At 36.8% G+C, this 12753-nt stretch overlaps 4 protein-coding genes across 4 annotated transcripts; 3 read left to right on the top strand and 1 right to left on the bottom strand.

Annotated features, from left to right (window-relative positions):
• Window positions 1-186: 186 nt before the first annotated feature.
• Window positions 187-2456, top strand: LOC106453206 (inositol-phosphate phosphatase). The gene is made up of 13 exons (XM_013895464.3): window positions 187-314; window positions 439-515; window positions 606-661; window positions 754-804; window positions 886-966; window positions 1045-1148; window positions 1228-1312; window positions 1449-1503; window positions 1593-1636; window positions 1702-1770; window positions 1864-1964; window positions 2049-2105; window positions 2202-2456. Exons 2-13 carry the CDS (start codon window positions 503-505, stop codon window positions 2299-2301), a joined length of 816 nt encoding a protein of 271 aa, XP_013750918.2. The 5' UTR covers window positions 187-314; window positions 439-502; the 3' UTR covers window positions 2302-2456.
• Window positions 2457-2697: 241 nt separating this feature from the next.
• On the top strand, window positions 2698-4616 carry LOC106453207 (protein ABA AND ROS SENSITIVE 1). Its single transcript, XM_022719945.2, has 7 exons — window positions 2698-2880; window positions 3031-3130; window positions 3306-3474; window positions 3646-3913; window positions 3991-4066; window positions 4155-4201; window positions 4308-4616. The coding sequence occupies exons 1-7, from the start codon at window positions 2792-2794 to the stop codon at window positions 4492-4494; spliced, it is 936 nt and encodes a 311-aa protein (XP_022575666.2). The 5' UTR covers window positions 2698-2791; the 3' UTR covers window positions 4495-4616.
• Window positions 4617-6568: 1952 nt separating this feature from the next.
• Window positions 6569-10818, top strand: LOC106453195 (potassium channel SKOR-like). Its single transcript, XM_048780207.1, has 11 exons — window positions 6569-7084; window positions 7504-7728; window positions 7821-7884; window positions 7972-8311; window positions 8380-8675; window positions 8746-8826; window positions 8956-9054; window positions 9130-9540; window positions 9607-9977; window positions 10363-10484; window positions 10553-10818. Exons 1-11 carry the CDS (start codon window positions 6843-6845, stop codon window positions 10789-10791), a joined length of 2490 nt encoding a protein of 829 aa, XP_048636164.1. The 5' UTR covers window positions 6569-6842; the 3' UTR covers window positions 10792-10818.
• On the bottom strand, window positions 10755-11999 carry LOC106453196 (U-box domain-containing protein 21-like). Its single transcript, XM_048780208.1, has one exon. The coding sequence runs from the start codon at window positions 11997-11999 to the stop codon at window positions 10872-10874; it is 1128 nt and encodes a 375-aa protein (XP_048636165.1). The 3' UTR covers window positions 10755-10871.
• Window positions 12000-12753: the final 754 nt, after the last annotated feature.

The raw sequence follows: 12753 nt of genomic DNA, 5'->3' as shown, positions 1-12753 counted from the left end.
ATTTCAATGAAATTTAGACGAATACAAATGGATAAGTAAATGTATCCATATTTTATTAGACTTTCTAAATAAAAATTTAGGTGAAAGAACATAGAAGTAGAATGTAATCAAATTTTAATTTGACTAGTAATCTTGTAGTAATTAATTACAATGTATCATCATACAGTGAGCCTCAGGCCCAAAGGCCACTCGAATTGGCCCGACCCGGATAAGAGAAAACTGATTCAGATCGTGGAGTGGAGGAACACTGGAGGGAGGGAGGATCAAATCTTACGCATTTCCATAGATTCGATCATTCGAGTCCTCTCTATAAGGTGAAAGAACCAAACTTTTAAGGAAAAGCTTTATTAATTGAGATTAGATTCCCCGAATATTCGCTCTGTGGCCAACCACAAAAAAACCGCTGCTAACTTTTTCTCGTGTCTCCTGTCTTCTCAGAAACACCTAGAAACACAAAGCGTTACTATTTTCGTCTTCTCGCAACCTCCTCCAATCATCGAAAATGGCTGAAAATGGTAAAAGACACTTTCATTCTTCTTCCGTTGCTTCCTTCTGATTTTCCTCTTTCTCATTTTGTTGTTGTTATTGTGTGACATTTGATGAAGGTTCACTAGATCAGTTCCTGGCTGCTGCCGTTGATGCCGCTCAAAAAGCTGGACAGGTCTCTCTCTTTTTCTCTCTTCATTGAGTTTGATCGATCGAGTGGTTAATCATATACTTAAATCTGGATCCTTTTGGTTTTGCGTTGTGCAGGTCATTCGTAAAGGCTTTTACGAGACCAAACATGTTGAACACAAAGGCCAGGTTTTTGTTTTGTAATCATTATTGGTCTCCTTAAAACAAGTAGTCTTGTGTCTGTAGCTACACTGAAGTTGCTTTTTTTAGGTGGATCTGGTGACTGAGACTGATAAAGGATGTGAAGAGCTCGTGTTTAACCATCTCAAACAGCTTTTTCCTAGTCACAAGGTCTTTATTCTTCTCTCTTTGCTAGCTTCTTTCTTGCATTGCAGTGTATTGATCGTTTAGCATTTGGTTATGGATTAGTTCATCGGAGAAGAAACAACAGCGGCAAATGGTGTGACTGAACTAACTGACGAACCAACTTGGATTGTTGATCCTCTTGATGGAACTACAAACTTCGTTCACGGGTATGTATACTCAATTCCCATTTGAATGCCTATCTGTTTCGTTATGCACAGTTCATTAACAAAAACAAAACTTCTGCAGGTTCCCTTTTGTGTGTGTTTCCATTGGACTTACTATTGGGAAAGTCCCTGTGGTTGGCGTCGTCTATAATCCTATTATGGATGAGGTAAAAGACTTCCCTTTCTTCTCATGGTTACACTTACATTATACCAGTATGAATAGATTCCTTTGATGATGCTGTGGACATGAATATAGCTCGATGATATCTCTCAAACTTTACATATTATCTAATGATTGAATAGATGTTCACCGGTGTCCAAGGGAAAGGAGCCTTCTTGAATGGCAAATCAATCAAAGGTTGGAACTTTACATACATTCTTCTTTCCACACCTTACAGTCTATAGATTTTGTTGGTCAATAAAAAATGTTCTTTTTTTTTGTTGCAGTGTCATCTCAGAGCGAGCTTGTAACCGCTTTGCTCCTAGCAGAGGTATAAACTGTCTCCCTTGTTGTGTTGTTGTGAACACCTCCGCTCATAACTTTATATGAATACAGGCGGGCACTAAAAGAGATAAAGCTACATTAGACGATGCAACCAACAGGATCAACAGTTTGCTAACCAAGGTGAAAATTCATTTGAGAGAGGAAACTCCATTTTTTAGATCCAACCTCTGCCAAAAAAAATCATGATCCTTGTCTTCTGTTTGATTTTATCAGGTGCGGTCCCTGAGGATGGGAGGCTCGTGCGCACTTGACCTCTGCGGTATCGCTTGTGGAAGGGGTGACATCTTCTATGAAATTGGTTTTGGCGGTCCATGGTAACATTTCTTCTTCTTTTTTTTATCACACAATCGTTTGGCTCTTGCACTAACAAGACTTGATCATATTATATCAATTCACAGGGACATTGCCGCAGGAATTGTGATTGTCAGAGAAGCTGGTGGACTTATTTTTGATCCGTAAGTTTGTTTTTAATATAAAGGTCAATATACACACAAAGCTGGTGGACTTATTTTTGAACTTGTTTTTGTTTGTATGTTGTGTAATGGTCACAGGTCTGGTAAAGAGTTGGACATCACATCGCAGAGAATTGCGGCTTCAAACGCTTCACTCAAGGAGTTGTTCGTGGAGGCGTTGCGGCTTACCAATGTGTGAAGTTTATCTATTCTTTTTGCTATGGTCACACCTCATGAACTCAATTCAAGAACCATATATGATTTACTAGTGTGACAAATTAAAGCATTCCATTTTATAACTATGTCAAAACCAACTGAGTTCTCTTTTGAGTTAATATTTCCCCTTTATGATCATTCAAAAACTCTATATTTATAAAGTTTTGGGTTTTTATTATCAAGACAACTTGTAATTAGAGAATCATATGCAGAACAATTTGTAATTAGGGTGCAAAACAACGTTTAATACTTTTTTGCTAATAATCCAAACTTAAGTACCTGGGAGAAAATAAATAACTAGCGAGGCCCAGAACCAGCCCAAAAGTCCCAAGTCCAAACCCATTTCGGATCGACCCGACCCGTAAAAGAGAATTGATTTGCGGAGAGGACGAACATGGAAGGAAGGACCTTTTGATTCTCACAAATCTCTCAGATCTTCGTTTTTCGTTAATTTCATCGGAGAAGGTGAGGTGATGGATGCTCAAGCGAAGAAGAAGGCGTTGTTCCGATCAAAACTCAACGCCAAGAAGAAAGAAACTCGCATCGATTCTCCTCTCGTTAGGTAAAAACCCTTCTCTCTCTCTCTCTCTTCGTTTCCATGTCAATTACTTCCGAGCTCCTGCAAACAAACCTCTAATTAGGTTATTGAGCTGGAGTTAGGCTCGAGCTTGTAGTTGTAGCGATTACAAATCTTTTTGAATTGGATTTACAGGTATAATGAATCAGACCAACCTGTGTGTCGAGTGTGCAATGTCGTGTTGAAGTCCGAATCACTATGGGATGTACACCAAGCTTCTCGTAAGCATCACGAGGTAATTGCCTTACGTAGTGTGTGTGTGTAACAATGAAACTTGGTGTTAATACTAAATACTCATGCACTTGTGTTATGGATTGCTTTCTGATTAGTGGCGTGACTTTATAAATTTTACTAGTTTGGCTTCTATAAGCTAAAGTAACTTGCTTTTTTGCAACTAATAATCGGGACAGGCTATCAATAATTTAAAGGCTAGTGCAGCGGGAGTTCAACGGGGTAGCAAACCTGTTGAAAACAAGCCAACCAAACTTGAAAGTTCCACTGCTGCTATATCATCCAAATCTCAGACATCATCATCTGGTCTTCCTCCTAATTTCTTCGAGTCTGCTATTAAACACCCCGGTAATGGCTAATTCTCTTAGTAAATAGACCATCTGTGTTAAGTTGTTATTTTATCTACATGGCATGGTAAAATGTGGAAAGTCTTATGTTTTTGAAATATTGATTAGTTTACCTTGTTGTTTATCGTGCCACAAGCTTATTATTTAACTATATGAGTTCAAAAATCTGCAGAAGTAGAATCTTCGAAACCTAAGAACGTACAACAACCAAAGCAGACTATAGGTTCGGAAACAAATAAGACGAAGGGACCTCTTCCAGAGGGATTCTTCGATAATCAGAAGGATGATTCTTCTGATATCAAAACCACCATTGAGCCTAAAGAGAGTCAGACACAGACGACTGGTACAGTGGTGAAAGGAGCCCTTCCCTCTGGTTTTTTCGATAATAAGGAAGCTGACTTACTTGCCCGTGGAATAAAGCTTGTCAAACCAGATATTAAGTGAGTTTCTTATTTCGCCTGCCTAGTTAGTCATTCTCTTGGTGAACTTATGTAAACATGGATATTTTCTTTTACAGGGACGAATATAAAGAATTTGAGAAGTTGATACAAGAGGATCTGCAAGTAGTGGATAGTCGCATGGAAGAAGAAGAGGTCTGATAATTTTCTGTCAATAAAATTGCTTGACCCCATCTAAGCTCTGTTTGTTAACTTAATTATCGCTTTGCACTATAATTTTCAGGTTGATGCTGCGGAAACCATTGAGGAGGAGGAACAACGAGAGCAAAGGTAATTTGAGACATAAGTTTGTTATAGCAAGAAGATATATGAAGTTGAAAAACTTGTTTAAGACCGAGTAAATACTTGACCTTCTCTGTTTTATCTTCTTCTGCAGATCGTACAAAGAGAAAGTGGAGATTCTGAAGAAGAGGAAGATGGAACTGAAAGCGGCTAGATTAGCTAAGCGCAGCAAAACCTCTGAAGGGTCAGTTAAAAAGCCGAAGAAGACTGAAGAAGAATCGCCCAGCGATGATGAGGATGACGAGGATTCTGCTGTTGATTGGAGAGCTCAGCATGTTTGAAATAAGTCAATGTTCCTCTAGTAAAACATTCAGTCTTGTGTTAGAAAATCCTCATGGACAACGAAGCAATTTCTCTTGCAGAATTCTCAAAGCTTATAATATGCGATTAAGTGTTAGAGCAACTCCAATCCCCTGATTACCTTGACATTATCTAGTCTTTGACTAATCATCATATGGTTCAAATTTTCACGTGATTTTTATAACGTGCTAAAGTGTTGGCACAATTGGAATTTCACTCTAGTCTCTTTCATAACACTTAACAGTATATAGGTCCGTCATCACAACTTTTACGTTTTTATAAATAAAACCTTTATGAACGGATGAGCGAAATGTAACTCTTAAACGCAACTAGAGATTTTTCCCGGGCTACGCCCGGGATTTTTCCCTATATTGTAATTTTATTTAGTTTATTATGGAATTTAGATTTGACTACATATTTTATACTTAGACTGGATATGCCATATAAGTTATTAAACAAATTTGCAATTATTTGTATTGATTTTATTGACTAAATTTTAAAATTATTAAAATTTAATTTTTTTTTTCTTTCTATATCAAAATACATATAAGTTGGTAACCAAACTGAATTAAAAAATTAGTTCAAATTAAATTATTCGTTTATCTTCTAAAGTTGTAGAATTTATAACTTGAATTTATAACTTAACATTTGTATTTGTAAATGTACATTAGAATCAATTATAAATTACAAAATAATAGAAAAATCTAAATTATTTGGAAATCTTAAATTTATTTTATGTATCAATTGTTTTCCAATGAATTCAAAATGGTTAAAACTCACAATTTGTTGTTTATTTTTTAGAAAATTGTATATAAAATGGTCAGAAAAATGGACTGGCAGTTATTAAACTTTATAGTAATGTTTAGAAATCTATTTTATTTTGATTGTTTTTATGTTAAATAATTGATAAATTTACAAATGATTTAACCATTGTTATGGTTTTAGAATTATTGAGTTCACATTTATATATAGGTCTTTTGTCCTCAAAAAGAAGTACAAACCAACATATTAGCGGGCTTCTTACTTCATTTATTTCAGTTGAGAAATTAAGTTAATTGGTCTAACTAAGTTCACAGCTAGGCAAACACGGTTTGATATACATATTGAAAATGTTTTCTAAGTGACCAAGAAAAAAAATCTGTAGAAAATTTGTCAAATAGCGTTGATGAAATCTCAGCAGAAATAGGATAAATCTAATATTTGATCTCTATTGCAATTTGACGTTACCATTCCATCCATCCATCTATTGCAAATAGTGTAAGACTTTTAGTTGCCTACAGAAAAGACGTTACCATTCCATCCGAGCCAACAAAAAAAGTCAAAAACTCTTTCATAAAAGGAAAGAACCAGGTCTTACATATTCAGCATCTTCCTCTTTTGTAATTCAATGAATCAATATTATTCATGTACTGATGAGAATAACGCAAAGAGGCATAACTACTTATAGGAATGTGATTGTAAGTGAGTAAAGCAAGGTTGAGGTGTATTAAATACGGGTTAGTGGGATAAGTGGGATTAAGCTTTTAATAGGGACTTAAAAGAAGGTGTAAACTTTTATGGAGACGTTATGGCAGACTTTTCGTGGAAAAGAAAAACGGAAATGACAGCAAGAAAAGAAAGATAATGATTTGAGCGTACAGTTGGTGTTGGGCTTCGGAATATTATTTTTGTAAACTTACACAGTCAAGATTCAAAGCCCATAAATTGAAAAATGACATGTCAAAAAGAAAACTTCTGATTGGTGGATTATTTTAATTGATGTGGCATGCTTCTCCTTGCATCATATTTAGCTTTTAGTATAGTATAGATTTGCCAATCATCACGAAACGTTATGCCATGTTGTAACATTTAATGACTTGGTTATCTATCTATCTATAACTTGTGGTTATAAATAAGACTCTGGTCGTCTCACTTTTACGTGCTCTTCATGCAATCAAAGGTGTATTTATACACACTCTACATCATCAATTCATCATTATCTTTTATTTTGGCCATATGTCATCATAACGTTTTATAAGGTAGATAAATTAAGTTTTGTAACTAAACCCATATACGTTTTAGAAGACAAAAAAAAAACGAAAATGTCTATAAATTTTGTCGCTTAGATGTTATTGTTCACCAAAATAACTCGAGTTGCTATTTTTTTTCCACCATCTGATCATTTTCAAAAAGTTGAAAACTCAGCCGCCAAATTTAGACGTAACTGAATATTCATAAGAAAATAAAAGGAAATAAGAGAGATCAAGAGAGAAGAGAGAGAGAGGTTTCTTCTTCTTCTTCTTCTTCTTCGTCAAATCTCCGATTATCTAATTCACGTGATTAAGAGGTAATGGGAGGTAGCAGCGGCGGCGGAGTTTCGTACCGGAGCGAAGTCGACTCGGACGTTGAGTTGGAGGATTACGAGGTGGATGATGATTTCGGAGAAGGCATCGTAGAATCGCGAGGAAACAGATTCAATCCCCTCACCAATTTCTTAGGATTAGATTTCACCGGAGGTAACGGCGGAAAGTTCACCGTCATTAACGGAATCAGAGATATCTCCAGAGGCTCCGTTGTTCATCCTGATAGCGGGTAAGGCGGTAAAAAATCATATCCAGTCATATGTTTTTAAATATTTTGTTCCAAGTCCCTAACTATTTTACCTTTTCACAAAGGAGTCCCTACATTTTGTTTATTTATTTAGCCACGTACTTCGCTTAGATGATGGATGGTTGGGTCTAATTGATTAGACTAATAATATGGGGTCAATTATAGTGAAAACAAAAAAAACTTAGGGACATGGGTGCTGTTTATTCTTATTCATCCATTTTCCCGCCATTTAACGACACGTAATCAGTTTCTCAGTGGTCACAAATAACCGTTGCCTAACTAACCACTGAGACTGATCCTAAACCGAAGAATACTCTGTTTTGCTGGAGCATAGTTTAGCTGCAACAAAATTTTAAAAGCGGAATTGAAATATTGATTATTAGATTTTAATCGATTGGTAGATGCTACAAGGCGTGGACCATGTTCATAGTGATATGGGCACTTTACTCTTCCTTCTTCACTCCATTGGAGTTCGGATTCTTCAGGGGATTACCAGGGAATCTGTTCATCCTCGACATCCTTGGCCAAATCGCTTTCTTAGTCGATATTGTGCTAACATTCTTCGTGGCGTATAGAGATAGCAGAACTTACAGAATGGTCTATAGACGCAGCTCCATCGCTTTACGGTACTATTAACTGCTACCTCCTCTGTTTTCATACTCTATTTGTTTAAAGGAATGAGCTTTTAACTCTTAATGGTGTACAACAACTTTTGCAGCTACTTAAAATCAACTTTTATTATTGATTTTCTATCATGCATGCCATGGGATATCATCTACAAGGTACACATTTTTTTTAAAAATTATTTGATTTCACTTCGTAAATCAAATGGGAAAAAATTGAAACTGGATAGTTGAAAATTCAAACAGGTAGCAGGTCGAAAAGAAGAAGTGAGATACCTATTGTTGATAAGGCTATATCGAGTTCGTAGAGTGATCCTATTTTTCCACAAAATGGAGAAAGACATAAGAATCAATTATCTTTTCACAAGAATCGTCAAGCTTATATTCGTCGAGCTGTATTGCACGCACACCGCGGCTTGTATCTTCTATTACTTGGCCACCACGCTTCCTGCTTCTCAAGAAGGGTACACTTGGATTGGTAGCTTGAAACTGGGAGACTACAGTTACGCTAAGTTTAGAGAGATCGATCTCTGGACTCGGTACACCACTTCTATGTACTTCGCTGTTGTCACTATGGCAACTGTTGGTAAGTTTCGAAAAAATTCAAAACTAGGTCAATTATGTTTATGTTTCTGATGTTGTAGTTTGATGCAGGTTATGGAGATATACACGCGGTTAATATGCGGGAAATGATATTCGCGATGGCCTACATTTCATTCGACATGATTCTAGGAGCCTACTTGATAGGTAACATGACAGCTTTGATTGTAAAAGGCTCAAAAACTGAGAGGTTCAGGGACAAGATGGCGGATATAATGAGGTATATGAACCGAAACAAACTCGGTAGAAACATCCGTGGCCAGATCACTGGACATTTGCGGTTGCAGTACGAAAGTAGCTACACTGAAGCAGCTGTTCTTCAAGACATACCTGTCTCTATCCGCGCTAAGGTAATGAAGCTCAGATGCATGCTTTAAAAATTGCATATTCAAAATTTATAACTTATGTTTGTTACTGCAGATTGCTCAAACTTTATACTTGTCGTATATTGAGAAAGTCCCTCTCTTCCGTGGATGCTCATCTGAATTCATTAACCAGATTGTAAGCCTTTTGATTTGGACTGTATACATCAAAACTATTTTGTTTAATACCAAGATAGGCGAAACGACAACATGTAATATTAGTTTTGTCAAGTAACTCACAAAGACACTTATTGTTCTGTTTTTACAGGTTATAAGACTTCATGAAGAGTTTTTTCTCCCTGGAGAAGTAATAATGGAGCAAGGAAGTGTTGTTGATCAACTCTACTTCGTCTGTCATGGTGTATTGGTAAACAAATCTCAAATTAAAAGCTAATGTCTCAAATTTAAAGTTAGTAAACAAGATTTTGTAACTTAAACTCAGGAGGAGATAGGTACAGCTAAGGATGGATCTGAGGAGATAGTATCACTACTTCAACCAGATAACTCTTTTGGAGAGATTTCCATCCTCTGCAACATTCCTCAGCCTTACACAGTTCGAGTTTCCGAGCTGTGTAGGGTTCTAAGGCTAGACAAACAATCTTTTATGAACATACTCGAAATATATTTCCACGATGGACGGAGGATACTCAACAATCTGCTTGAAGGGAAAGAATCTAACGGCCGGATTAAGCAGCTGGAATCTGATATAACCTTTCATATCAGTAAACAAGAGGCAGAGCTAGCTTTGAAGTTGAATAGTGCTGCTTTCTACGGTGATCTTTACCAGCTTAAGAGCTTGATCCGAGCTGGAGGTGACCCAAATAAAACAGATTATGATGGAAGATCGCCTTTGGTATGCTCTTTTAAAATCTTCTCTTTAACCAAAGTTTGAAACATATCTAATATGTTGTTTTAACAGCATCTTGCAGCTTCTAGAGGATATGAAGACATCACACTGTATCTTATTCAAGAATCAGTAGACGTAAATATCAAAGATAAACTGGGGAACACGCCGTTACTAGAAGCAATCAAGAACGGGAACGATCGAGTTGCGGCGTTGCTTGTGAAAGAAGGTGCAACGTTGAGCATAGAGAACGCAGGGACTTTCCTTTGCACTGTGGTTGCCAAAGGAGACAGCGATTTCTTAAAACGTCTTCTCAACAATGGCATTGATCCAAACTCTAAAGATTATGATCAGAGGACACCTCTTCACGTTGCTTCCTCTGAAGGGTTGTATCTCTTGGCAAGACAGTTGGTAGAAGCAGGTGCTAATGTTCTTAAAAAGGACAGGTATATATATAATAAAAAAATTCCATATAGTAACGTAAAAAATATGTCACAAAAATAGTTCACAAAGAAAAAAAAAATGCTCAAAATAGATTTCAGTTAAGGATTTAAAAATACCTATACCACTTGAGTTAATTAGTCAATAATAAGAGTTTAGTTTTTGTGGTTGGGTTTAGAGTTTAGAGATTACAGTTTATGGTATAGAATTTTGGATTTAGGATATAAAAATTAAAAAATAAAATTTTAAATAAATATCTTACAATATTTAAATTAGATATATTATTCATAAAGGGTAATTTAGTTTTGAGCTCTTTAATGAAATCTATTTTATCATTTTCTTTATTGTGAGATATTTTAGCTTGTTAACTGCTGTTTGCATTTGAATCAGGTGGGGAAATACTCCTCTAGATGAAGCCCTAGTTTGTGGAAACAAGATGCTGATAAAACTACTTGAAGACGCTAAGACTTCTCAGATGTCTACGTTTCTGAATAGCTCTAAAGAGATCAAAGGTAGTTTATATTTAACTACCAATGTTTCTATTGAATGTCCCTTAACGGGCTGTTTGAATGATCTTCAGATAAAGTCTATAAGAAGAAATGCACAGTGTATTCTTCACATCCGAATGATTCCAAAGAGAAAAGAAGACGAGGGATTGTATTGTGGGTGCCTAAAAGCATCGAGGAGCTTGTAAGAAGTGCAGCAGAACAGCTGAATTTTCCGGAAGCTTCTTGTGTTTTGTCTGAAGATGAAGGTAAAATTATTGATGTAGAGTTGATAAGTGATGGACAAAAACTGTATCTGACTATTGAAACATAATATGATTCAAGACAATTTTCAAGAACAGAGTAAATAACTAAATACAAAAGAATTTTGGTTGTGTGTGTTGTTTGTTTGATTTAAAATGATTTCTTCACGTTCTTCAAATGCATAGAAGAATCGACACAGTTTGTGTTCTCCATTTCGTTTCTACATCGGTTTAAGTTCCGCAACAGCTCGCTAGCTCTCTCTTTAGTCTTCTCCTCGCACCCGACTTGTAAAACCACTAGGAGTTTCTCGAATGCACCAACTTGAAGAGCTTCAACTAATAGATGATCATCGTTCTTTCTCCATAGCTTCCAGAGAATAGAGACCGAGCATTGCGTTGCGAGATCCGAAACGCGTAGGATCTTTTTCACTATAAGAGGAACGATCAAAGCGTTTCCAAGAACGTCTTCTCTGCTTTGCTCGTTGTCGCATACGACGTTTAGAACCACGAGACATCTCTCGCAAACGCTCTTTTCCGCGTTGTTCACGATCATCTCTGCGATCAATGCGACCAAACCCAAGTTCACGAGTTTTGAAGCGGTCTTGTTGTCGCATGAGATGATTCTATATATTGCCATTATAGATGCTTTCGTCGAGCTTGTAGAGACAGAGTCTTTGATGATCTTTATTAATCCTTCGCATGCTCCTTCGATGTCTGTTAACGCGTAGACAAACCTCTTGTCGATTGCAATAACCTCTCTGATAATAAACAGAGCGTTTTGCCTCGTTTTAGCGTCTGGAGCGTTTAAGAAACGCACGAGAGCGTTGAGGGAAGCAGTTGATCCCATCTTGGAGAAACCCTCGGTTCGATTCAGAGGCAACCAAGAAGTTATAACAGACAAGACTTCCTCTAAGAGAGGCGCGTGTTCCTCGCGCGTCGACGCGAATCTTTGGAAGCAAGAAGTTAACTCCGAAACGACGCCGTATTGGAGCAGACACTTCTTGTTCGTCTCTCCATTGTCTTTTGCCAAGTTCTTGATTTTACTAACAATCTCCAAACACTCTGCATTTTCCTCGCGAGCCGTCGCGTTTTCAAGTCTCCGGCATATCTCAACCGCATCACGCGGTGTCAACGGCGCGCGCGGTGACTGAACCAGCTCGATCTTTGATGATCGGAGTTGAGCCGGGACTTTAATTTTCACGACGGAGGTATCGCCGGAAGTCGATAGGTTACGTCTCTCTGCTCTTCTTCCTCCTCTTGATCTCCATGGTAACACCATAATCTCTTCTTCTTTCTTGTTTGTTTGGTATAATATGTGATGTTTATATAAAATAAAGGTGATTCTTTACGTGTTTATTATATACATGCATGTATGGGTTTGGTAGTTATATATAATATACATAGATAGGAGGACGTGGTCAAAGAGGTTGTATAAGCTTGAAATATGAAAAGGTATGAAATGGAAAACTTTGATTAATCTTTGTGAACTGTATTGGAATGTTGACCGTTGAAATCTTTGTAATTCGTATTCTAGGTCCTGATTTGTGACGCTTTTCAGCTGTTTTTTAATTACTAGTATATTATTTTCATTTAAATAAAATTAAGAAAGATTAGTAATTAGATCATACCAAGAACCATTACAGTATTATAATAACCTATAGATCACGCGTGTTTTCCCTTAACTAAATGCATACTTTAGGTTTTTATTACATCAGTTGTCAATACTACTAATTAGCTCGAGGTATTTGGAATAGTTACGTTCAGTATGAGTATAACGTATAGTACAAAATAACAAACTACAAAAGCGTTATGTATTTGAATTGGACTCGACTGGAGAACGTATGTGAGACTCAATGTGTGAATAAGAAATAGTCATTATTGAAATAAAAATCGATTATACAGTGATTTTTTAGACCGCCGTGTAAAAAACCGAGTAAACGAAAGACTTTGGACCAAGGCGTGTGCGACTCGGGTATGGGTCGCATTTCTTTCTCCGGGGTCCGTGTTTGTTTACTTTTCCCCCGCGTCATGGT

The sequence above is a fragment of the Brassica napus genome, chromosome A5, assembly GCF_020379485.1.
Source record: "Brassica napus cultivar Da-Ae chromosome A5, Da-Ae, whole genome shotgun sequence".
NCBI classification, from domain to species: domain Eukaryota; kingdom Viridiplantae; phylum Streptophyta; class Magnoliopsida; order Brassicales; family Brassicaceae; genus Brassica; species Brassica napus.
The sequence above is the reverse complement of the archived record's forward strand: the minus strand, read 5'-3'. Positions and strand labels throughout refer to the sequence as shown.

Coding starts and splice junctions, on each gene's coding strand:
- LOC106453206 (XM_013895464.3), top strand. Junction 662..753: donor CCGCTCAAAAAGCTGGACAG/GTCTCTCTCTTT, acceptor TGCGTTGTGCAG/GTCATTCGTAAAGGCTTTTA. Junction 1,965..2,048: donor ATTGGTTTTGGCGGTCCATG/GTAACATTTCTT, acceptor ATCAATTCACAG/GGACATTGCCGCAGGAATTG.
- LOC106453207 (XM_022719945.2), top strand. CDS start 2,792: ATGGATGCTCAAGCGAAGAAGAAGGCGTTGTTCCGATCAAAACTCAAC. Junction 3,914..3,990: donor CTTGTCAAACCAGATATTAA/GTGAGTTTCTTA, acceptor TTTCTTTTACAG/GGACGAATATAAAGAATTTG. Junction 4,067..4,154: donor GTCGCATGGAAGAAGAAGAG/GTCTGATAATTT, acceptor TATAATTTTCAG/GTTGATGCTGCGGAAACCAT.
- LOC106453195 (XM_048780207.1), top strand. CDS start 6,843: ATGGGAGGTAGCAGCGGCGGCGGAGTTTCGTACCGGAGCGAAGTCGAC. Junction 8,676..8,745: donor CTGTCTCTATCCGCGCTAAG/GTAATGAAGCTC, acceptor TTGTTACTGCAG/ATTGCTCAAACTTTATACTT. Junction 9,055..9,129: donor TCGTCTGTCATGGTGTATTG/GTAAACAAATCT, acceptor ACTTAAACTCAG/GAGGAGATAGGTACAGCTAA.
- LOC106453196 (XM_048780208.1), bottom strand. CDS start 11,999: ATGGTGTTACCATGGAGATCAAGAGGAGGAAGAAGAGCAGAGAGACGT.